The 25162-nt window shown below is 51.2% G+C and overlaps 2 protein-coding genes across 3 annotated transcripts in view; one reads left to right on the top strand and one right to left on the bottom strand.

The window, feature by feature from the left end:
* The window catches only part of dtn (transmembrane protein 132C dtn), an 84871-nt gene that overhangs the window by 40961 nt on the left and 18748 nt on the right, over positions 1 to 25162 (top strand). For both annotated transcript variants that reach the window (XM_076372168.1, XM_076372164.1), the window contains exons 2-4: positions 6867 to 8022; positions 18499 to 18642; positions 23129 to 23363. In XM_076372168.1, coding sequence (XP_076228283.1) covers positions 6867 to 8022; positions 18499 to 18642; positions 23129 to 23363 — 1535 coding nt within the window. The remainder of the gene's footprint in view (positions 1 to 6866; positions 8023 to 18498; positions 18643 to 23128; positions 23364 to 25162) is intronic.
* Positions 19058 to 20262, bottom strand: LOC143175086 (uncharacterized). Its single transcript, XM_076372179.1, has 2 exons — positions 19285 to 20262; positions 19058 to 19182 (listed from the first exon to the last, which is right to left on the bottom strand). The coding sequence occupies exon 1, from the start codon at positions 20194 to 20196 to the stop codon at positions 19294 to 19296; it is 903 nt and encodes a 300-aa protein (XP_076228294.1). The 5' UTR covers positions 20197 to 20262; the 3' UTR covers positions 19058 to 19182; positions 19285 to 19293.

The following is a 25162-nucleotide window of genomic DNA, read 5'->3' as shown; positions in this document are numbered from 1 at the left end:
CATTTAATTCGCGGACTTTAATGCGAATCGATGAATCATCGTTAGCCGGTTGAATGAAATTAATCACCAGCCATTGTTGCCGGCTACAATTCGCGGCGATTCACGGGCGCCCGCCCCCCCCCCTTTGTGCCGCGCAGGACCTGCTCGAAACGATGATATACGTGTGCGAATTGCTGACGGAAGAGCCGGAAGGCGGATCGGCGATGATACCTGCGACCACGTTCCTCCGTCTGTACGGGTATTTGGCGGAGCTAGACTGCAGCGGCGAGCGGCTATGCGCCGTCTGCACCCGAGAAGACGCAGAGGAGATTTTTCAGCCGTGCTACCCGACTTCCGGAGCCGACGAGACCTCCACCGGCACGTCCCACTCGAGTTCATACCGTGTCCCGTGCGCCGACGTCGACGAGGAGGAACGGGAGGAAGAGGTAGCAGCCGCGTCGCTCACGGAATAGATAAAATCCCGATAGATACCGACGACAATGGTTCCCGCTCCATTGGGAGAGGAAAGTACACGGAGAATCAAAAACGAGCGTACGCTCGTCCCACCAAATTACGGGGGTGGCATCGAACTCTGCGAACTTCGAGAAGCGTCTTCTCGTTCGCGGGGGCGTACGCTATTTTTGATCTTCCCCCGCGTCGCGATTAGCCTTCGACGCCTGTTAATAACATGTTCGTGGGCGGTCGATGCCGGGGTTCGTTCACACTTCGATCGATTTCCCTAGGAACATTTCCGAACGCGATCGAAAGCAGTCGGTGCAAATAGTCGAAGCTGACGAGGGTTTAAACGAAACTTTCGATTCGTATCGGACTCATTGAGTCGGTCAGCACTTCGTATTCGCCGCGACTCATTTTTCGGGCCGTTTGCGTCCGACCGCGATTAATGGAACGGAAAAGGTTTGAGTGGAAATCGAGTGCTCCGCCCGAGCCGCCCCCGCGACGATAACCAAATATAATTTCGTTAATAACGCACCCGCGCGAATGGAATCGCGCTATTGGGACGGCGGCCCGGGAGATAATTAGTGTACGCGCGTCGAAACGAGCCGCGCAAATTTACAGAACGCCGGCTGCCGATTGCCGGGCCGAAACTGCCGTGCACGAGTTGTCGGGATCGATGGAACTCCGATCGTTTCCTACAGCGAAGCGATCGACGTTTCTCTGACATGTTTCTCGTCGTCACGCGAACTCGCCAGGGTGAAGGTGTCACTCTCAATCGAACTTGGGCGCAGCAGGAGGACACGGGGCCGCGGGTTTCCCGCGTGACCGCGAGCAGCAGGAGCCGATCCTCGGGAATCTTAACGGTCTTGAAGGATTACGACTTCGACGCGAGGCAATCCGAGCTCGACGACGCCGGGCTGCCCCTGGAGGGCGTCGAGATCCATCCACTGAAGCCCCCGAAACACGGAGCGAGCATCGAGGTTCGTAATTAAGGGGAAGGGCTCGGAGTGCAGGCCGCGGTACACGGCCGATAACGGGTCGCATGAAAAATGCAGACGGTCGATCAAAGTTCCGCGGCTTAATTAAGTCGGCCGCGGGCCGCGATACACCCCGCGCAGATGGAATATCTGATTTCCCGGACCCGAGGAGCACTGGAAAACTCGTCGGTCCCTTTAATTTTCCCGTGGAAACGAGTTCGTTGTTTGCTCGCGCCGCTCGTTCGAAATCCCGGGCTTTTTCCCCGATCGGCCAATCGCTTCCCGACCGTGGCCGTGTTTACCCACCGAATCGAACGGAGAAATTAATCGTGCTCCACGATGTGCGGGTTTTTCAGCCTACGGACCAGCCGGCCAGATCGAAATCCGAGCCGACGCTCGAGCGGCGAAGGGATTTGCTCGTGGACTCGCGCGCGTATCTCGCGGACATCAGCGCAGCGGACACCCCGGATAGTTTCTACTCGGATCTGAGCGGGGAACGGGGCGAGAGGAGTCCGGCGGTGTTCGAGGAGGAGGACGATTATGTACCGATCGGGCTGGAGGACATACTTCGCGGTATTTGCGAGTGTCTCGAGCCGGTTCGCGAAGCGTCCCGCGAGGCGACGCCGCCGCCGGTTGATCCTTTCGAGGAGTTTCTCAAGAGAATGAGAAATGAAGCGGACGAAGGCCGATTGCAGACGGTAGTTCGAGTGCCTGGAATCGGTCCACCGGTCTCGGCGAAACGTGTCACTGCCGTGGGACTGTGGCTGGCGGACTGCGCCCGCAGGCAGGAAGGAATGGTCGGTCCCCGGAACATCAGACACTTCCTGTGTCCCGAGTTGCAAGAGAATTCCGAGGACGATGTCGACGACGATTGAACTGTCGGTGAGAGGAAGTGGGATGGGGTTAACCGTGTCGCGTTGACCGATACGGTGGATACGGATGCCTAGGATGTATTTTTATACCGCCTCGTTACTCTCGATTCCTCCGACTCGCGCGCGATTATTCACCGTTGACGATGACGGTTCAGTTTCGGACCGGAGGAATACTTCTCCTGGATCCGGAATAATTCATGTCCGGCTATAAAACATGGAAGCGTTCCAGGTCCGCGCGTACGTTTCATTCCGCGGCTGGAAACGTTATTAACCCGGTCGGAACGCCGCGGCTGTTTGCCTTTTAACTCGCCGCATAAATTACATCGACCAATCGTTAACACGTCGACTGCCGCGGTGGTCGCTGCAGACTGGCACTGCAACTTTCAATGGCGCCGTGGGGATCGCGGCTGATCGCCGCTACCGAACGCGATAAAAATGCGTGAAATCGGCGAGCGATAACGATCTTCGGAAGAATAGGATCAATTGTATCGCCTAATGATCGGCCGTGAATCGGTTTTGTCTAACGGGGACAATGTAGTTACGATCTTTCACGATTTGTCGGACGATTGTCGAGGAATCGCCGAGGTTACCCGATTCGCCCGAGTTTCCCAGGATTAAACGTAACCCACCAATCGCCGTTCTTCCGCATACATATATATGTCCCGGAAAAAGTGCTGCACCGCGTGTTCCCGTTCCTTCTTGAACACCGCCGGAAGGAACCGCTTTTCTCTCTTCTTTCTCGATTTTCCCAAAGAGGCTCTCCGGCTCGCGGGTTTTAAGGTACGTCTTCGCTCGACACTGACGTAGGAGCCGTGATTTTTCCCATCTCGCCGCAACGCGTTTTCTGGTTCTCACGATGGCAAAATAGTAATAAGAACGAACCACGTTATCGTCGAACCAATCATCATTAAAGTTATAAAAACAATACCATAAGGATTCACGTTTGTAACTATCATTGAACTTATAAAGAGAATATCGAAAGGATTCGTCTATGTAATTTCAAATCTAAAAGCCACAACTTCTCGCGAGATGGAAGCGAAGCTCGGGGTTTAGACGCAGAGTATCCTCTTTTCTCGTACAGAGAACGACGAAGATTCTAGGATCCTGGTTGATTCTCAGTGCTGGTGACTGTTCCCCGACGTCACGGTTCACGCATGGCTGGCAAACTACCCCGAATTCACACGAAGAACCTGCAGAACGTTCACCGAGATAGTGCCATGTAAGTGGGACGCGGCGCCACGGGAGCGAAGATTATATAAAACGATCGAAACGTAATCGGCGCAGCGCGCCGCATACGAGTGCGACGAACTTCCTACAATTTCGTTGTGTCGCCGTTACATCCCGACAAAATGGCGCGGAGCCGGCGACGCGGCGAGGAACAATGGCGATGCCGGGCAATCCGTCGTAACCGATTACTGCTGCCGCGTGTGCAACGACACGGTCCTAACTGGCGAGACCACGTACGACTCGACGAATCCAGCTAGTGTAAACCGGGTTCTTTTCTAAATTTGATATTTCCTCTCGTCCTCGATGTTCGCCCGGAATTTGTTGGCCGCGGCGCACGGCCGCCGGCGGTCGCTCTTTTGCCGGGGAGGAACTTCCATTCGGCGCGGTCGTGTCTCGGGGCGGTAGTCTCTTTAAATTAGTTCCTCTTCTTCCTCGGACGGGTGCTTTTTACTTAGCCGCTGCACGGTTTTCCCTGCAAAGAAGCTGCCCGCGGTCTCGAAATCTAACGACCCGGTCGCTGAACCGTCCGTGTTTCCTACCATGCGATCATTCCTCGTTCGTTGAAAGAATGAATGCCAAGAAACGCGTCTACATCGCTGGAACGGTTGCTTCGCGTGTCTCGTTGCAGCGTTCCTCTAAGTTAGCTCTTCGAGCGCTGAATACTGCCAGCCGAGATGTTCCCTGAATACGCAATATTCTTTCGCTGATCTGGAGATCGATGAATTATGTTAATTCCTAGAATTAAATTGTAATTGAATTATAATTCCTCGGTTTCGCCAAATTGGACAGTACCAAGGAACACGTGTGTTAATCGTATACATTTATAATTGCCACCGTAGCAGCTGTGAGATTCAAATCGAAAGATTCGTACGTGTCCACGGTACTCAAAGGGTTAACGGTGAAAACACCGAGTTGAACCAACTTTCCTTCAATTTTTTATCAAAGGCGTATGAAAGTAGTGCGGGAAATGACGCGAAAAACCTCGAGCGGATCCACGCGACCGTTAACGATCCTCGTAATGCCGGGTTCGCGTGAATGTCCACGCGGATTTTTTCCGACCGCGTGTCCAACGTTCGGTGAGGAATTGCGCCCGAGTTGTAGGCGTGTCGGCTCGGTTGTAGCCTCGTATGAATCACTCCGCGGAGTATCGAACGGGCGGCCGCGTCGGGATCAACGAAAGCCGCTTCTCCGCGCGTGATTCTCGCGCGAGACGTGCACGGGAGTCACGGGAACGGGATCGGGAACGGTTGATCGACGCCGGACGTTAATTCGCCGATTTGTTACGGGCAGGGTGCATTGTGCCTGCGTCACGGAGTTCCTCCAATGTCTGAGGAACTCTCCTGTGTCGTGGGTTATGCCTATTTCAACGCACTGCCCACAAAATGCTTCGAGCAGACACACCCTGTCGCCGGCTGCACGTGCAGGACAACCGAATCAGAATACTGTCCGAGCAATTACTCGGAATAGTGGGCCGAGTTTCGGTCAATTCGAAGAGAATCCTGATTCACAAGGGAAGTTATCGATCCCAGTAATTTAAAAAGCATTTGTTTGTAAGTAGAGTCAGTGAAATTTAATACATTACAATTTCTTTCTCATGCCGAATTTCACTTTGAAACGGTGAAACCATCCCTTGAAAAGATAACGAAGCACTAAAAAACAGCGAAATAGAATTTAAACAAGAGACACGTTGTACTTTTCCGTTTATAAAATTTTCTTTCGCTAGGTTTCATTATTTCTTAAATTTCCGAGATGACAACATCCTTTGTCAGGCTTTGAATCCTCCTCGGTAGCTTTCGACGTTGCTCGAGTACAACGTGGACATCGTTGCAGTACGAATGGTAGGACTTGTCTAAATTCTAGCCATTTGTACGGTATTCCCGATCAAAAAGTCGGGTGAACCGTACATTTTGTACGTGTAACGCCGAAGAATCTCGCGTACAACGGTCTCGTTCCGGCGTACACGATCGATTTTCCAGCGCGGAGTCCCAGTGGACGGATCTCGCGACACTGTAAACGATCGTAAACGAATTAAACACGTTCTCGCCTCTGTTCCTCTCGCATGGAGGAAGAAGAGTCGTTTCGGCGAGGGGAGAGCAACGAGCAGGTAACGCGAACGATAAGCGGCAGCGGAACGCTGAATTGGCCTCACCTTTCCACGCGTTTTCCTCTGTTTTACGGGTGAGGGTGTACGGGCAGCTGGCGCTTAATGGAGGATTTCCCCGGAAATTTATGTCCGGATCGAGCGCAGTCGTGCCGCGCCGCGCCTCGCCCCGTCCCGCCCCCGTCCCGCCGATTTACAACTTCTCCGTTCAGCTGTGCGGACTTTGCGAGCGCGGCCCCAAAGTACGCGAACTTTGTTTCAGCGGGGAAAATTCGCCCGCGACTTACCGAAACGATCCCCGGCGCGGCGTTCCGCCTCGCGATCGGACGGGGCTCACGAATTCGCCGATTTATCCGTGGCAGCGACAAGAGGGTGTGAGAGGAAGCGTCGATACCGCGAGGAAAATAGCGCGGTGTAAGAGCACACACGGGCGCGGGTCACCTGCACGCCCTGGAAATCGTTGATATTTCGACACGACTTTCCACTCGAACTTCTATCCGGGAAATTTTCCTCGGGACGCGCTCCCCTCGCCACCCTCGGACCAATCTCCCCCGTGTAATAAGCCGACCGAGGGTGGAACTTAGGAAGTAGAGCAGAAGGATGGTCTACCCGGTGGTCGGCGGACGGAGACGCACACGCGACGAAGACTTCATTTCTATGTTAATTCGATGCGGATATAAATTCGGAAAATTACCCGGGCATAATGAAAACGTTCCGTGACGTCCGGCGGGTCTGCGGACCGCGTTAAAGGTAACACGCGTTCGCCCGCGAGGCGAATTCTCGTACGGAGCGAGCGGGATAATTAAAATCCCTTTCTTCGCGCGCGCGACCCGCGTCGCTCGTCGCTGGAGGGGGGCGGCGCGGAGATGACGAGCGCCCGTTGCTGTCCTGCTAACGGACTCCGACGAAATGTAATCCGATTACACTTTAATAATTGAAACGTAATTGTCGATACGATTACCGGGCACTCTGCATTGTAAAATTGTTAATTACAACCCGCTGTAATCAGCCGAGTCGCGGATGTGGGTCAGCGGTAATTAATAATTACCGAGAATCACTCGCGGTAATTTCAAAATATTTCCATTACCTCCCCGGTACTCTGTAGAGCGTAAGTGAAAATCTCCCATCGATTTCCACGAAACGCGGATTTTTATGGTTTCATCTTAGAACGATAGACCGAGACGATTCCTCGAGCTGTCGTGTTCGATTCTGTGACGGTCGCACGTGCTAAACCCAACGATCCTTTCGTTTCAGACGTGGCGGCCTCGGTGGAAGTTCACTTCGAGAACAAGGACGGCGGATTCTTCTTGAAGCACACGCCGAAGCAGTTCTACCCGGCGCAGGGGGAGTCGATCCCGGCGATACCCGCGTCGACGAGCGGAGGTGGATCGTCGTCGGGCGCTACGTCGGTGGGGAACGGGGTATCGTCGGCTCCGCCTGGCTCCGTTCTGTCGATAGACAAGTTCACGGTGTTCCAGACGAGCGAGCCGGTCTCGGTCCGGGCGACGTACGGGCCGTTCAGCACGAAGCAGACGGTGCCGGCTCGCTACATAGTCCCGGATCCGTTGGACACGCTCCCGGGACCGGAAACGAGACGGAACCTGACGGCGGCGACGATACTGGACGCGCAAGAGCTCGGCGCCCGTCACCTGGACATGTCGGCTCATCTGGTTGGAAGCAGCGTGCCGCGTGACTCGCCGGTGCTCAGAGTGCTCTTTCATGCCGGAAGCGAGGCGGGCGGAAGGCGTCAGTTGCTCCTGGCCCGGCATCAGAGGGTCTGCGTTGTTCTGCACGCGAGTCTAGCTACCCCAGCCAGAAGCACCGCCAACAGGAACAACGGTAGAAGCTACTCCTCCTCTTCCTCCTCCTCCTCTTCCGCCTCCACCTCTGCGTCTTCCCCTTCCTCCTCCTCTTCGTCCTCGTACTCCTCCTCCTCCTCTTATTCTTCTTCTTTCTCCACGACGTCCGCCCTGACAGCTGCCTGCAGCCCGGATGGAGAGAACGGAGTGTGCCTCGCGCAGATCACTATACCCGCCGATTGGTGGGCACCGTTACCACCTCCGGACGCTTCCGGCCGGGTCAAGGTCGCCAAGAGCCTGCCAAGGCTCGTGCAGGTCGCCTACTCCGTGCTCGAGCCGCGAACCGAGGATATCGGCTCCGCGGACACCGGGACCGGCTTCTGCAGGCCCAGAGTACAGATTCAGCCCGTCACGCCCCTCGGACAAATACCGCTCGCCCCGAACCGGGCGGAGTACAAGGAGCTCAAGGTCGACGACTCGTTGACTCTGTTGGTCCCTCATGGACCGTTGTACCCGAGATCCAGGTTACACGTACCGGTGTTCCTCCACCCGGCCAAACCCGCGGACTCCAGGGAGGGCAGGGCGCAGTTCGTCGTCACCGTGTACCTTAAGTGAGTTCTGTTCGATTAACTCCTGTTTTCTACGTGTCCGTTCGGACCTTCTCGTTTCGAACTTTTCGTCTTCTCTTCTCTCTTTCGATAAATGTCACGCGAATTATTTACAAATATAACTGATCAGCAGATTCGAGAAGAATTCTGGTAGGTAAATATTTGAATATATCCAGAGACAACGCTGGGATCCTCTTCAAGGAGGTTCGCCGTAAAACGCGTAATTAGAATTGCTCTCGAGAAAAGCGTCTGAGAAAAAGCGTACCGAGATAATCGTCCGCCTTGCTAAACGCTGTCGCGCGTAATGGTAGATGAGCTGTGTCAGGCGTGCCGCGGTGGCATCTTTCCCCGTTCGTCGAGCGGGCTGGTTACGAGGGCACCGTGAGAAAGTAATTTAAGAAAATGAAGCACGGCCCGCCGCGGGGAAAAAGCAAGACGGCGAGGCTCGTATGGAGGACAGCCGCCGTGGAACACTTTGTAACCCGCATTCCGTGTTCCGTTGATAAACGCAACGGCCGGAAAACACGCGATGGAAATGCGGCAAAGACCGCCGGGTTGGAATTCACTTTGCCGGCTGTGCGAGCTGCTTTTTCCACCGCCTCCCCCGGAAGCCGCCATAACGCACCCCGACCGAGGGGAGCGGCGGACTCGTTCCCGCGGGCGGAAAGCGGGTCGAAACGGTGCGCGGAGGCGGGCAGAAAAATTTCCTAATTGGATGAATTGTCGAGGACAAGGCCGAACTTGCAGCCTCTCCATCGTTAGCGAACTCTTCGTCGTCGTTTCCGCGTTTCGGCCGCGACAGCGTCCGTCGAGCCCCGAACGACCGGTCCGGTGTCTCGGCTGGCAACATCGACAGCCGCCGCTGATAACGGTTATCTACCCCAGCCCGTCTGGAGGCTCGAAGTTCGCGGGATTATCGCGGCGATCTCGCACATTTTTGTGTCCCCTCGTGCAATCCTCTTCCCGCGGTGCCGCGAGATCGGCCGATAGCGACGTCCGAAGGGACGATCCACGCCCGACAGGGTTTTATCGCGCTTCCGTTTATCTCGCGTCGGACGGCGCGCCGCTCCCGGAAACGCGTCGGCCAATTAGAATCGAATTTTATCGGGCGGATCGATGGCGTGGCTAAGTTTATTGAGGCCGGTATTCCTCGGCGGGATAAAAGTGTCGCGCGCGGGGCTCAATCTCGCTCGACCGTGCTCTGCGGGGCACCGAGGCTGAAATACACACCGTGCCGCGATCAACGTGTAAAAATTGGAGCGCTCGAGCATGTTAGCGTCAGTACCACAAAAAAGAAGAGGAGCGCACAAAGCGAGCCAGTTAGTCCGTCCCCTTAACGAGAAATCAGGAGCAGCGTTAGGCGGCTCCCGGTTCGCTTGGAAATTCGATTACCAGGGCGGATTCGCCGGATCGACCCGCCCGGCCGGGTCGGGATAAAGGAATTCTTCCTCGCATAGTTTTCCCTGCGTCTTATCCGAAAAACGTCCGGTTATTTTATATACCGCCGCTTCGACACACGCCCCGGAGCCCCCGTTATATTTCCACGGTATCGGCTCCCGCGTCGCTCAGGAATTTTATACGGAATCTTAGCCGCTCGCAGGGAACGTTCTCCGCGCGTTCTCGGTAAATCAAATACGGTAATAATCGTAATCGCGGTTAATGTAATTGAATAACCTATAAACGCCGCTCCGCATTTGTATTCCGATTATGCGGCCTGAGGGGTAGGGTCCCGTGGAGACCGGTTACCGGGGAATCAACTGCGAACGAGATACACGACGAAACAAGTAATAATTCACGAGGCGGCGCGAGCGTTATCTTAATAACATTACCGAAAACAGAATAACCGAAAGGGAAGAAGAAGATCGCGGGAAAGGAAACGCGTAAGACCGCCGTATATATTCCGCCGTATACTGGAAAGTTTAAGCAGAAAAGCTGCGCACGAATTTTTCGTTAATGAAAAAGCTGCTCGCGGCCAGAGTTCCGGTGACTGGAGAGTGTAATAACGCTGTGCGCGATGCAGGAGAACGGGTCGCGATATTTAGTAGGAAATTTGGGCGGATGGAAACGCGCAGGAGCGACGCGAAACGTCGGTCGTACACGGTCGCACGGAAATAAACTGCAATTGAAAATGAAAATAAATAACGAGCCGTTTGAGGAGCAAGTCGACGTAACGTTGCGAGAACTGTATCGGTATATCGTTAAACTTCCCAAAGGGAATTGCCCGGTCGACCGATCACCGGCAAGGGAGAACCGTAGCTCTCGGCTCACGGCTCTCTATCGTCCTCTCTCCGTTTCGATCATAATTACCAGGCGAATTATCGGTGACAGGTTGAAGCTTAATCGAGCGAGCGTTCGTCGCTCGCGGACCAGTTACGCAATCGGCCGCGTCGCGACGTGCCACGCCACGCCACGCCGTTTCGTTTCGGGATCGATCGAGAGCCGTGGTGGCAGTCATTGAATAAATTGTGGTCGCCGCTCGACATCGGTCGTTCGTCAACGCGATCCGGAACGCTTCGATACCGGCCGCTTTGCACGTCGCCGATTTGTATGTAAATGCCGTCGATCGTTTCGCGGAAATAACTTGATCCGAAACTTGTGATTGCCTCGGCGGACCCGTGGACCGTTGGCGTGGCTCGCGAGCTCGATTTCCTCGATTCCTTCTAATTGCGGGGACCGGGCGGGGGCGATCTCGGGAAGATCGAACGAAACGATACGCGTGTAAAGCTGAACAACGATATTTTCATAGATAAACAGCTCGTATCAGGTTGATGCCGCGTCACAAGGTTGCAATAAGTCTCCGATGTGGCTCGAGATCGACTGCGGAACAGTGCGTGAGTTGTTTCTCGATTAAAAGCATCGGCATTATATTCACTGAAGAAGTTCGGATGTTACATAGACGTTCGAAGCGTCTTTATTTGCCCTCCGATTGAAAAATTGAACGAGGCAACTACGGTATTGGATTCTACGTTCCTCGAGCAGTATTTTCGGCACTTAAATTCTTTCTTTATCTCGCGTGTATGAATTTTACATGCGTTTCTAAATTATAAAGGTGCAAAACGCGACACCTTAGCAGTCTAATATTAAAAATAGGAATACCGGTACTCAGCGTAAAGTGCTCCAGACATCCTGTCATTAGGACGAACAAAAAAACCTTCGATTTCGTTCTACGTTCCCCTACCGATCGAGCGTTTCCACAACAATCGTCGCGCGAATGAAAACGCCGAGGTGTCCGTTCCCAGTCGCGCGTGACTCGGCGAAAAAGGCTGCCGCCCCCTTTGTGCTTATGGTTCTTTTGAAAAGCCGGCCAATTCTTGTCTCTCCCCGTGGTAGCTCTTTTTGTCGCCGTTCCCCCGCAGGAACGGCCTTTTCGCTCGCCGGCGAGCATCGCCTGGCGGTTAACGCCGGCAACCTTCGTAACCCTAATTCGCTCCTAACCGGGCGTCTTAACTTAATTATCCCACGTGGGCTCGGGGTTCGTTTGCTCCGGATAATCGGCCTCGACCAGGTGTAATTCGATTTGGAGAAAAAGACGGGAGCCCTCGCCCGCCCGCCCGCTCGCTCGCGACGCGGCGCGCGTTCCTACGGTTGATCACGCGCGTTGCGGCGCGTTATCGATCAGCCCGCGTGCTTCCGGGGCTGCGTGAACCTGTCCACCGTGAATAAACGGGGCCGGAGCGGAAGACTTACTCGGTCGGCGGGCACGCAAATCGAATCTACCGCTTGTTTTGCATCGCCGATCGAATTAATCGGTCCCTTTGCCTCCCGGCGAACGTCGCCGGCGTCTATTTGCAACCGGGCAAACGGCCTCTCGATAATTCATGCGACCGATTTTCGCGCACCCGATACGAATATCGATTTCGCCCTATGATGATACCTCGTTTACCCCTCTCCCTTTATCCCCCATCGATCCTCTACCGTCGCCACCCCCCCGGGGGAGAACGCGAATCGATCAGAAAAACGGAGCTGACGCGACCGCGATCGATCAAGTCGCTCCCGTTGGATGGTGGTTCTTGCCCTACGATAACGTCCCGGAGCTCTGCCCGCGGCCGGAAAATTCCGCCGCGAACGATTTTCAGACGCGAACTCTCGAAACTTCCTGCCCGCCCTCGTTTCACGCCTCGGGTTGAATAGGCTTCGCCGCGAATTCGCTTCTCGCGGGCAGATAATAATAATACGCGGCTCGAACGCGGAGTAATTCCTACGATTTGAAAAACTTCCAGGGAAGTCGAGGTGTTCCGGTGAATGGGGATCGAGAATAATCCTGGCGCCTTGATCTTTTATTTCTTTTCTCGCGGCGTTCGCTTCTTCGCTGCCCACTTCTCATTCGATCCACGTGTTATGTAGGGTGGATACGGAATAAATGCTAGAGGATAAGTCGTATATTCGGGAAAGGATTGATTTAATCAATATCCGACGATTCGAATAGAATTTCTTACTTTATTTTATATTACATGACAGTCGTGAAGCAGACTTGGCGAACATTTGATACTGTAACTCAACACTTTGACTGCCAAGTATACGCTCATCGAAACTCCTACGCAATCAAAGCAACTTTCTTAGTAACGCTGAAACTAAGAAGTCAATATTCTTCGTAACGATTGCTCTATCTTTCTAGTATCTCGCATCTAACAGAATTCAGTTTGTTCGTTTCATCACCGAAACAAGTAATATTTAAGTTTATGTGAATCTCGATGTCACCCGAATTCGGGTGACATGGCAGCCAAAGTGTTAAACAATATCAATCTAAAAACAGCGTAGAAGTAAACGGTTACGAAATAAAAAGCACATCTCCAGATCGCCACTACTAAATCTCACGATTTATACGAAGAACGGGACTTTCATGGGCACCCTTCAGAAGAAAGTGCTCGTAAGTCGTTTGTCCGAATGTAATTTATCAGGGATGAAAGGGGAGCCGAACGGGAGGGTCTGTATAAAATATAAAAAGCCTGGACGCCACGGCGGAGCGGGAAAAGCGGGATTTTTCAGCGACGAGGCCGCGTTTCCGGCGAGGCAGGGTGTGTTGTCCGCGTGCAAACCATGAAATACTCTACCGGAGCGTTGCGGCGAGCTACCCGATTGGTAGCGGCGCGTCGCGGCGCGGCGCTACATTGGCAAAGAGCGCGCGGAGAGGCATAGATATCTATCTAGCGTGGCGTCGGATAGACGGCGGCATTCCTACAGCACCGTAGCCTTCCCCTGGCGCTGACCCCGTGACCCGGTCACGTAACTGGAGCGTGAATTCTCGAGAGCAAAGACTCCGCGTAGGCGAGCCGGCGTCGCGACGCCGGGCAAACGTCCTCTCGAGTGGCAACGCGCGCGACGAGCATTTTTCCTTCCGTGACGAAGCTACTGATCGGCATTTGCCTCGGTCCCCGTTCCAGCGAAACTTCGTTCCGATCCGGAAACGTGGAGCGCGTCTCTCGCGAACCCGAAACTTCGTTTCGTCCGTCGCGCGCGTCCCGACGAAAGAAAAACTCGGAAACTCCGCGTGCCCTTTGACGCTCGCCATAATTAACGACTGGGATTAATTCCCGCGTCCTTTCACACCTTTTTCCCCTCGCGCTGCCCCGTTTTTTGTGTTTTTTTTTGCAACGACGAGGATTAGGCGTTCTCGCGGCCGATTCTCGCGTCCCGCCTCTAATTAAAACGTATTACCGCGTATCGCCGCGGCCTCTGGTTCTCCTACTTCGCGTTAATCCGCGTTTTCGGGACACTTTAATTACGAGGTTCTCTCTGGTCTGCTACGTAGATTTCTCATTATCAACGCTGGAACTGCCGGGTGAATGAAACCGATCCGTCCCGGGTTCTCCTGTTGCAATTATAGCGTACGCAACGCGAGCCGGACGATGGATCGATCGAAATCTCAATAGGTGCTCGTGGTATCCGCAGAAAAATTTAATAAAGCCGTCTCGTCTGCTCGGTAATTCCAGCGTGAACCGCCTGATATTGCGAGCCGGCGATTGCCTTGTCAATGTACGAACGCACGCGACCGCCGGTGTGCCGGCGTCTCGAACCTCGATTGCTTAAATTGCAATCTTGCGCAGCAAACCGCGACGCGGCGTCGTCGAATGAATGATTCCCCCATTCCTGCGGCACCGGCGTACACGGGATATCTTCGGCCGCGATATTGGCCCAACAGGGACGACGCTGTTCTGCCCGAACCTCGCCGGGAACATCGTCCGCTCGTGGTTCCACTGCCCTTCCGAATCGATTCCCTTTCCTCCGCAATCTCGCCGCGGATTCGATGAAATCGGGATTCTTCCGACTAATTTACCGGGTCGAACGCGCCGCGAGTTACGCCGGCGTATCGACACCATGCGAATCAATGGCGTCTGAAATTGAAACCCTTCGCGAGGAGAGCGTAAGATCGAGCGATAATCGATGTAGCTCTCAAAGGTACCGCTAGATCATTCGGAGACTAAGCTGAGGAATTCAGATGAGCGATCTCTTCATTTTGTCTCCTGCAATTTTCTGCGGTTTCATTTCTTAACCCGTTGCACTCGACAATATTCATTACATTCATTATTTCCTCTCGAAATATTAACATTTGCACATAAGAAACATGTTGCATATATCATGGAGCAGAATTTGTATTTCTATGTCGCATTTTTATCTCGAGTGCAAAGGGTTAACTCCTGAATTTTAGCAATTTGTTATTCGCGAATACGGTTAGATGTAACCAATCGAAACTTTAAGACCGTTAACTAGAAATTGTAGACGTTTTTGGTATTTCATTATACCTGTACAGTTGGTAGATGATTCGATGTCTAGCGGAATGATAGGCAAGGTGTCTTTCTAGTTTATATTTCTAGTTTCGATCGGCAACATGTGACTATTCACGAATAACAAATTAGTGATAGAAAACTCGTCAAATGATTTACCAGTAACGTTCGACCTATCTCCGTTCTTCCCTAGATCCCCGGAGCTTGATCCACATTTGATACACCATCAAATCCCGTATCCTATTCCCGTTCACCGCAAATGATACCCGCGCGATGGAACGGATAAACGTAACGAATAACGCGTTCGCGGCAGCAATTAACGCGATAATTCGACGAACTCGTCCGACACGGTATAAATCACCGCGGCGATCTCCGAACGCGACCGGTCCGTTGGCAACGTCCACGCAGTCGTAAATTTTCCGTCGAAAAGCGGCGGGACGTTTATTTACAAAAATTCGTTCGGCTCGTCACCGGGAAATAACCGAAAAATCGGGGCGGCCGCGAGCGCGCGGAACTTTTCCAGCGTAATTACGAGCGCTCGGCGTCGAGTGGATCGTCGACGGCCGCCGCGGGAACAGTTTTTGAGGTGCGAAAGCTTCTGGAAAAAAAGCGATATGAACTCCGCTCGGAAACGACGATTTGTCTCGAGCCTCCTCCTCGCTGCTCGACTCGAGAATGCCCGCCCTCGAAGCCCGTATTTCATCCCGCGCTCGTGGAAATTCAATTTCCGATCCGGCGCTTTGTAATCGGAGGGTTAAGGCGCGCGAAAACGAACGATTCCTCGAGCTATCAGTCGCGCGTCCGCTGTCGATGGCTCCTCGAACGTTTCGGGTTCCGAGCCGGGACCAATAATTCGACGCGACTCCACCGTCGCGTTTTATATTGGCTCGTAACATGAATATCTTCGAATGTTCGACATCTGTTCGCGTTATTACGTTCGAGGAACTGGCGAAATAATGAATGTAAAGTCGACGTTGCTTCTTCGCGCCTCTGCGATGATCGAAGTATTCGTATCGCCGTCGAATAGTTTCGTCGATGGAACCGGTCAATACGGAAATTCTCTATTTTTACGCGACCTTCGAGCGTTCCGCGCCTTTCGTCCATCGGGGAGACACCAGACTCTATGAATTTATATGCCGGCGCCGATCGCTCGCTCGAAATTTCGAATCGGGAACAACGGCGAGACTAAAAGCAGACCGTGGGACGCGGTTATTGCGAGGAGACGGCCGCGCGGACCATTGATGAAACTGCGCGGAGGGTGCACGCCCCGGGCGATGCGATCGAACGGAAATCCGATATGTACGTAGGAAGGTGACGCTTCGTTTGCAATTGGCCCTGGATAATCGAAAGAATCGCGTGCCCGGAAAAATCGAGTACGCGCGAATCGCCGCATTATTCCGGGAACTTGCGCCATTCCGAAAAGCCCGGAATAATCGGGCTAATTGGGGCCTCGCTTCGATTCACCCGCGACGCATAATGGTTATCTAATTACGCGCGTTTGTTAGAGAACTACTACGACTTCTGAAACCAGAAATACACCAGAAATACACCAGAAATTCACGTGGGCCCACCCATTGGAACGGCCATCGTGTCCGTGCACGTGTACGCTACGTAGATGATTTAAACCTTTTCACTCGGACGCTTTTCATTAGACACATTGGACGCTAATGAGGAGACATGTAAAGTAAGGAACAAAACTATTTCATAGTAATACTTCACATATCGATGCGTTATATAAAACGACGCTTTCCGATGAGACATAGGCGACACTATTTGAAACGAATTAATGAGGAGACATGTAAATTAAGAAACAAAACTATTTCATAGTAATACTTCACATATCGATGCGTTATATAAAACGACGATTTCCGGTGAGACATAGGCGACACTATTTGAAACGAATTAATGAGGAAACATGTAAATTAAGAAACAAAGCTATTTTACAACAATACTTCACATATCGATGCATTATATAAAACGATGCTTTCCGATGAGACATAGGCGATACTACTTGAAACGAATTAATAAGGCAACATGTAAATTAAGAAACAAAGATATTTTATAGAAATTCTTCACATATCGATGCATTATATAAAACTTTATTATATATAATATTAAGTATTAATATAAAAACTAAAAAGTATTATATATAATATTCCTTTTAGTCTTATTATAACAAGTCACTCGAGAGTCACCTTTTGAGTGCAAAGGATTGATGATTACCGGAACATTACCAGTCCTTTTCCAGTTTCACAGTTTTGATCGATTACGTGTAATCGTACCGATGAATAGCAAATCAGTGACATAATAAATTAGAAAACACAACCAACAGAAAATTAAGCGAGGGAAGATATGAGCTGATCAATCAGCTGCATTCTTCAGCCTTAACCATCGAGTCATCTCCCTATAGTACGTTTACACGTCGCTCGGGAAAAATGACGCAACTGTCGTCCAGATTTCCCTTTCCCCCGAATCGCCAAGGCGAATGTTTAATCACCGATGCAGCTGGTCGTCGTCGCTCGATAATTGCCGAGCGAAATCGCGTCCGCGTTATTAGAAAGAGGAAACGTCGGGAATCGTGTCATCCGCGCACTCCGCCGCTCTCCCAGTCTTTTCGCCGGAGGCTTTTTCCGTCCAGTGTCGCTGGCAATTATTTACGAATTATCAACGAATTATCAACGGGAACGTTCGTTCCCTTCTTTCGCATTTCGGAATATTGTCCCGCGCTCACCGCGAAGCCCGTTGTCCGCGTTCATATTTTATCCGGATTAATCGGATTCGCGCGTTTCGCGACAACGCGCGCGGTTTCCAAATAATGTAATGCACCGATTTATGAGCTTTCATTCGACGGTTTAACGCTAGAACCGCCGGCCCGGTCGGTCGAAATTACTGGTTTGTAATTTCCTACAAAAATTATGCGCGGGAATATCGGGCGAATTTGATTATCCTATTCGCGCGAGTAAAATCGTCCGTTTAATACGTTGAACGCCGCCCGATTTCCATAGAGCGAAATCCGCCGGCGACGGAAAGAATCTGATAGCAAATCATTCGATTGAGCCCGGCTTATCATTATTGCACGCCGGTCTAGCTGAATATCGCCGCATTATGCGGCACTAATAATATAAAAATGTTTTCAAGTAATCATCGTTTAATCGAGCGAACTCGGACTTAATGAATTCTATTGGAGGTCGCCGGTGACCTCCATGGCGTTCGACGTATTAACCCTTTGCACTCTTAGTCACTTGATTCGATGCGGTGAAACTATAAAATTCGATATTCAATACCATACTTTGTATAATGCATCGAAACAATGGAATAAAACAGCTTCGTTCAATTTACTTACCATTCCTCCTTGACATGTTCAGCGCCGCACGATTTTGCCGAGGCAAATATGGGAAATGAAAATAATGTAATCTTATGCAATTGAATTACGTTGCTATTACGGGTTTGAATCGTTGAATATCGGCGCAGCAAGTGGTATTACTTATAATATAGAAAACTTCAATCATCCTTTCATCGAATGAACTATACTAATTCGATTTGGTTGACGTCGCCGGTGACCCCCATATCATCCAACGTGTTAAATCCGCTTCAGTTTTAATTTATATATTTCATTATATCTCTTCAGGAAACGTTAAAAATGCTTCTATCGAGAATCTTCCGAGTGCGAAGGGTTAATAATAATATAAAAGAAGCCACTCGCAATTCTTGGAAGGCAATCCGCGGTCTAAATTACTAATTCGCTTCTGTTTCGCAGAGCCAGGATGAGGTCCGTCGTGAAGATCCTAGGTGCTTCGCCGAGCAGTCCGAACTGGACGCTCGAGACCGACATCCACCCGAAGAACACGATCGCCCTGTTCGTCGCGAGGCGGAAGGACACCGTCCCCAGAGTACCGAACGCGTAAGTACGTCACAATTTTGCGGAGGGACTTTTATTATCCGGCCGCGGAACGGTACCTTATCCCTTGAGCCGCGTTACGAGTCGCAGGGCCTTTGGAGCGGGGCAAAGAAAACACGACGGAAGAAGCTCGCGCGCGCGCGCGCTCCCACTTTATTGCGTCAATCCCAGAAAAAGAGTAAACGCGACGTCTGCTTGAATACACGCGGCTCCCAGCGTTTGAACTGCTGCAGCAGGATGCAAGGGGACAAGTGTTGACAAAAGATATCGGTGTCTGACACGTGGCACTCCGCAGCTTTGGACACGCCGCAAAGCGCGAGCTTTATCATTTGAACAAGCGTCGCGATTTAGCGTAGCGATACTACTCTTATCAACCCTTGGAATACCGGAGGGTTTCGCCGAGAGAAAGATCACACAGTACAGTATCAAGTCGTTTAATTCAGCCGTTCTCTACGCGTCTTACAGAGCGTCACCGCGTATGTTACATCATTTACCACCGCGTTCGCTTGGAATCCGGAGATAACGGATTGACTGCGAACTCGGCTGTAAAGAAGAAAACGTTACATTATTTCTAATACAGAGGATCTGAAAGAATAATCATCCGGTCGAACGAATTACGGTATTCAACGCGTCAGTTGAATGTACCTCGACGAATCACTGCGCCTCCTGTCTCTGTATCTGTATCGACCCGAAGTTATCCTCCTGATCCTCGGCGGATCGCTGAGTCCTCGGCTTGTTTTCCTCCGACGAGGAGCTACTGCTGTCCGGATCCTTCTGATCCTCTTCATCCGCGTCCCGTTTCCTGCGGTAGACCGGCTGCTGGGAAACTATCCCGCACTCCGCGCCGCCGCCATTATCGCCGCAGTTGCCGGCGACCTGTTTGTCATCCTGGCCGATGTGTCTCTGGCACCTGCCCTTGCACTTCTTGTCGTCATCGTCGTCGTCGCTGTCGCTGTCGCTGTCGTCGTCGTCCTTCTGGCACTTGCTCTTCTTCTTGCTCTTGCACTTCTTGTCGTCGTCGTCGCTGTCGCTGTCGCTGTCGTCGTCGTCCTGGCACTTGCTCTTCTTGTTCTTGCACTTTTTATCGTCGTCGTCGTCGCTGTCGTCGTCACTATCGTCGTCGCTGTCGTCGTCCTTGCCATTCTTCCCGCATTTGCTCTTCTTCTTCTTGTCGTCGTCGTCGTCGCTCTCGCTCGACGAGCTGCTGCTGCTGCTGCTGCTGCTGCTGCTGCTACTGCTGCTGCTGTCGTCTTGCTTCTTCCTCTTGGCCGACCGTTCCTGTCTCACCAGCACGCCTTCCTCTTCGGCGTTCGGCGCCTCGACGTCGTCCTCGTCCGCGTCTTCCTCTTCAATTTTCGCCTCTCGAGCGACGAGCGACTTACTCGAGGAATCGAACGCGTCGTTCCGCAGCCCGGGATTCACCTCGATCTGCATCAACAGTTCGTTCACGTCGTCGGCCTCCGTCCTCGTGCTCAAATCGTACGGCGGAGACGCCTCGGTGAAGATCACCGAGCCCGCCGCGGCGGCGAAGAGGATTATCAACGCGCTGACACGCATTTCGTCTGGCACTGGTGGTCTCGCGTCGATACGGCGATATGAAATTCGTTGGCTCGTCCCCGTCGCGGCCTTATATACGTCCGACGGCGGCCTTCCGATGAAATCATGATGAAAAGAAGTGAAGGCGTATCGGAGCAGTGGTACTCACGTTCGCGCGGATGCTGATGGATCGCCGCCGACAAAGATTACTATGTTATTGGGTTAGCGGGGAGGAAATTGGGTGGCGATCCTTCTTAACTTTATTCCGCGTCGCGGAATAGCTTCCCCCGTCTCTTATCCTCATTCTTTTCTAATTCTACTCCCTCTGGATCCCCGGAGTCTCCGTATAGAAAAGTTCCACCTCGGGCGGCAAGTGTTCAATCAAAATCGTTCGCGTTATCACCGTGGAAACGGCTCTCGAATAGGTATTAAACATGGGAAATAGTATCTTCATCGTCTGCAGTAACGAACTAGAATAAAAAAGTGATCTCCGTTTCAAGGAAATATCTACGGAATTGCCTATTCGTCGAGCATTCCTCGCAAGAGGAACACTCATTATTCGAATACGCAACTACATTACAACCGATTTTTCGATATTTCGGGATTAAATACTTATTTCCAAGATTGGCGAAGGGATTTTAAGATTCGCGACAGTATTCGCAACAGCTACGACGAAATTGATTTTGTTTCCTCGTATCCCGATCCTGGATCCAGCGCCGTAGGAAACCAATTCACCGACTGCGACATAATCCACGATATGGATCGTCCGGGTCTCGAACCGAAGGAGATTCGAAAGCTGTTCGGCCGGGCTGCCGCGGAGACGTAAGAGGCTCCGGGGGGTATGCAAACGACACCGTAAACGAACGCCGGAAAAGCCGGCGGTCGTACGACCGAGAATTCGAAGGGGATTTTATCGGGTCGCCGCTCCGCGCCGCGCCGCGCCGCGCGGAAACGTTCGTTTCCGGAGGTCCGCGAGTGAAAAAGTAAAAGTGCCGTGTGAGTATCACTGTGGAGCGGAGGAGTCGTTATCGCCGTTAACCCTGCGATGCTCCGGTTTGATTTCTTCGCGTCCCGTCTCCGTCTCTCTTGATTCGCGGAAGGCGAGTCGCGGAATCAGCGCGGCTCACAGCAGTGATGTTTTCGGATCGCCGATTAGGAAAATACGCAACATCGAGACCTATGCACCCGATAATCGTTGCCCCAAAGATCTCGTCATCGTTCCATCGATTTCGCTCCTCCTCCTTCCCCGGCCTGCTTCCGGCAGCTGCGTTTTCTTTACAACCGTACCGTGGATTTTCCGCCTCTGTTTCCCAAACTTTTCCTATCGCGGAGCTTTCAAGTTTCTATCCAGCAACGATATCCCTCGCGTTTTCGCGTCCCGCACGAACGTTTTTGTATTTTCCCGGAGCCGGCCGCTGTTCCCTCGGAGAGTGATATCGAATCATTTCCCATCGTCGGAAAGTTTCCAGGTTATAACGGTGTAATTTTCTCGAATGAAAATCGTGGACAATAGCACGGATCGCTGTGCGCCGAGCTTTAAACGCGGGCTCTATCGACTCGAGAATTACGGTTCTCTGGCTAATTTTATTCCAGCTTCCTTTCGCTTCTATTTCCCTTCGATCTCGTTCCATTTTAGTCCCAGTCGGTCCAGCAACGCCGGTACCGCCTTTAGCCGGCTGAATTCGGATTCCTTTCCTCGGTAACGGCGAAAAATTCCCCGTTTAATTTCGTTCACGGCTCTTTCAATCACTAGATTGCATCTCGATCAGCCCCGGAATGGAATCGAACATCCCGTGAAGATCTGCGAGTAGATATTTCAACCGTTCGTAGAAACTTTCATGGAAAAATGTTGGGAGGGGGAGGGATTCGGTTTTTACTCCACGTCGGAGGTAAACACGTGCGTCGAATTATTTCTCTTTGCTTCGTTCCGCCTGCATCGCGTCGCGTCTTCGAATTTCCATCGAGCGGGGGCGTCGGATTTCCATTTGAGATCCGAGATATCCCGGTGATCCTTGAACTCCCCGAGAAAGGAAGCCAGACGTGTGCCACCCTTCAATCTCATCGAAACTGTCTGCGAACACGATCGTTCCGACTCGTAAATCCGGCTGTAATAACCGTCCATTTTGTCGGGGATCCTCGTTCACGCCCAACCGCGGACCTAGCATAACGACCTGACCCGTGGGTCGTCGTTGCGTTTCCACGTAACGCCGGCTTTCGCAGCGCCGGCGTTACGTAACCCCGGCCATTTGTGAACTACAAACACCCCCGTCGTCTCCTCGAACTGTTCAAATTCTCGTTAGAGCCGGCCGAAGCGACCGGGAAACTCCGAGACCGACAACGTTCCGGCGTGCCGATTAGCCGGGAACTCCTCGCGACAAACAAAGGAACGAAATATAACGATTCCCCAATCCCATAGGAAACTTACAGCTTCGCACGTGCTTGCAATAGGTAATCGTAATCTCTGACAATCCCGACGCAGTCGAGTACGTCAGGTTCGGAAGACAAATGGAGTCTGAGAAGGTAAGATTCCAAGATGAAAAATCGCAAATCGGGTTAACCGGGAGATCGTCGATTCTCCTGTAAATTCTATCGTATATGTACCGATCTATTTTCTCCCCGGCAACCGTGATGCATTCAATAGCGAATTCCGATTTTTCCTTGCCCGATCCAATTACCGTCCGGCGTGTCGCGCAATTTACCCTCCGATCTATCTGCTGCGTCAGACACAATTGCGCCATGGGAATCGGCGAATGGAGCCGGGCTGGATCATAGATGATCTCGAGCTCACGAGATCGTCTTGGTCCCCGTAACGCGTAAGAATAAAGTGCGTCCGGTTTCCACGGGAATGAAGCAATTTGCCGTTGCGAAAACGACGGGTCGGGACGCGTTTCCTTGGGGAGAGGGATGGTCCAGGGGTCGGCACGTTAAAACCTCGCTGTTCGTTCGTGTTCAGATCGGCGGAGGAGATCATGACGATGCTTCTGGAGGCCAGCGAGGAGGGCGTGGAAGGAAATAGAGACGCAGGACGCATCGTATGGGGCGTGCGTTACACTTTCGAGGACGAGGAGGACAACGGGTCGTCGCAGTTCAATGGGATGCGGGATCATCACCCTGCGGAGAGACGGAAGCTGCAAGCTAGGTTCGAGATACAGAAGGACGACATTCAGGCTGTCCTGCCTATCTCCAAGGTGAGCGATGCAAACGTTTCTTGTAGTCCTAACGAGCGAGACCTTACGGAGGTAGTCAATTGGTACGGTAGTCACCGGAGAGTTCGTGCCGGTTCTTAACACTAGATTTACGGAACCCGTCGATTTGACGGATATTGGATTTTTTGAAGTTGGTGGAAATTTGGTAACAGTAAATAGTGTTTAAAGATTTTCAAATTGAAGTTAACACTGCGTACCGGCTAATTTTCAAACTGAATTGTGCGGATGGAAATTTGCACTGAGGTCGACTTATATTATTATATATAGAAGAACTCAGATATATTGTTATGTAATATATTTTAAACAGATAATCGATTTGAATGAAATTTTATATTCTTTTCAAAGCTGTGGTAATTAGCGGAGTTGCATAGTGTCTTTATATAAAAACGAGATTTCTCGTTACCGGTACGCAATGTGCTGACGCTAGATTTACGGAACCCGTCAATTTGACGGATATTGGGTTTTTTAAACATTATTTGTTAACAGTAAATAATGTTGAAAAGTTTTAGATTGAAGTCTGTTAAGCGAAGTTACAATTTTCGCGATTTATATGGACGAACACGTAGTTTTCTAGGAACAATAGAATAAAGTGTGGAATATACGTCCGTAAATCTAGTGTTGATTTTAAAGTTAAAATCAGGGCAGGCTTTCGAAAATGTTTTTTGATGTCAACAACATAAATATAAGTTGCTGACAATGGCAACTTCATTCGAAACCAGTGAAGTACTGATTAAAATCTGACCTTAATTCATTGCTAACAGGAAAACACGTTCTTCATTTGCCTAATGGGGGTTACGGGTGACCCTAACCACATTGAATTACTACAGTTCACTCAATGAATGATTATTCGAAAGCATTTCTATATTATAAACATTGCTGCTTAGAGGAATATGTAATAATAACGCAATTCAACCGAATTATTAAATATTATACTGTCCACTGTATTTTGCTCTATGAAACCGTGCGGCGTTCAACGTGCTAACTCTTCGCGCTCCTATGTCCTACGACCCGACAGTAGATTTATCTTAAAGTATCCTTCTCTATCAACACATTTAACCCTTTACACTCGAAAGTGTCCCACCTGAAATATTCAATACTTTCTAATCCGATATAGACAAGATTCTTTAAAATGAATTTATCAAGAAACCACATATAAATTATGGAACAAAGCTATTTTCTTTCAGTATTTCACGTATTGATGCAGTATACAAAGTTAAAAAATCAATCAAAGTTAAATCCTTTTGGCCTCCCGAGTCCAAGGGTTAATTGCAATATATTATTACACTATTTTCAATAGTATCAATATAAACAATTCTCTACATTGTTTCCCACTAAATATATTCCAAAGTATTTCAAGTAAACCACTAACAGCAATACAGAATCATAAAAAATTAAACATAAAAGTAACTCAGAATACTAGTTAAAAAGAATCAGCACCAAGTGAGTCTTCCATCGATCACTTCAATGACTGAGTTATACATATCACTCTAATCCGAACTCGACGCTAAACCGCGTCACGCTTATTTCCTAACTCACCGAAGAATCCGGTGCAAACGGTGCCGCGGACGTGTCCAGAAGCATCCCGCAAACCGATCTGCCATCGGCTCCCGGCGGTTTACGTTTGTAAGGTGGCGGATAATAGTTGGCCCGGGCATAATATCGATATATACGTGTCGAACGATTTTCATTCCCGCCAACTGTGCTCGCGAACGTGCGGAATTCCGCGGCGGGATTCCGGCGCCGTCGGAAATAGAGGAATCCAGGTGGCCGGGGGATGAGGA

This window comes from Nomia melanderi, chromosome 1, assembly GCF_051020985.1.
Source record: "Nomia melanderi isolate GNS246 chromosome 1, iyNomMela1, whole genome shotgun sequence".
NCBI classification, from domain to species: domain Eukaryota; kingdom Metazoa; phylum Arthropoda; class Insecta; order Hymenoptera; family Halictidae; genus Nomia; species Nomia melanderi.
The sequence above is the reverse complement of the archived record's forward strand: the minus strand, read 5'-3'. Positions and strand labels throughout refer to the sequence as shown.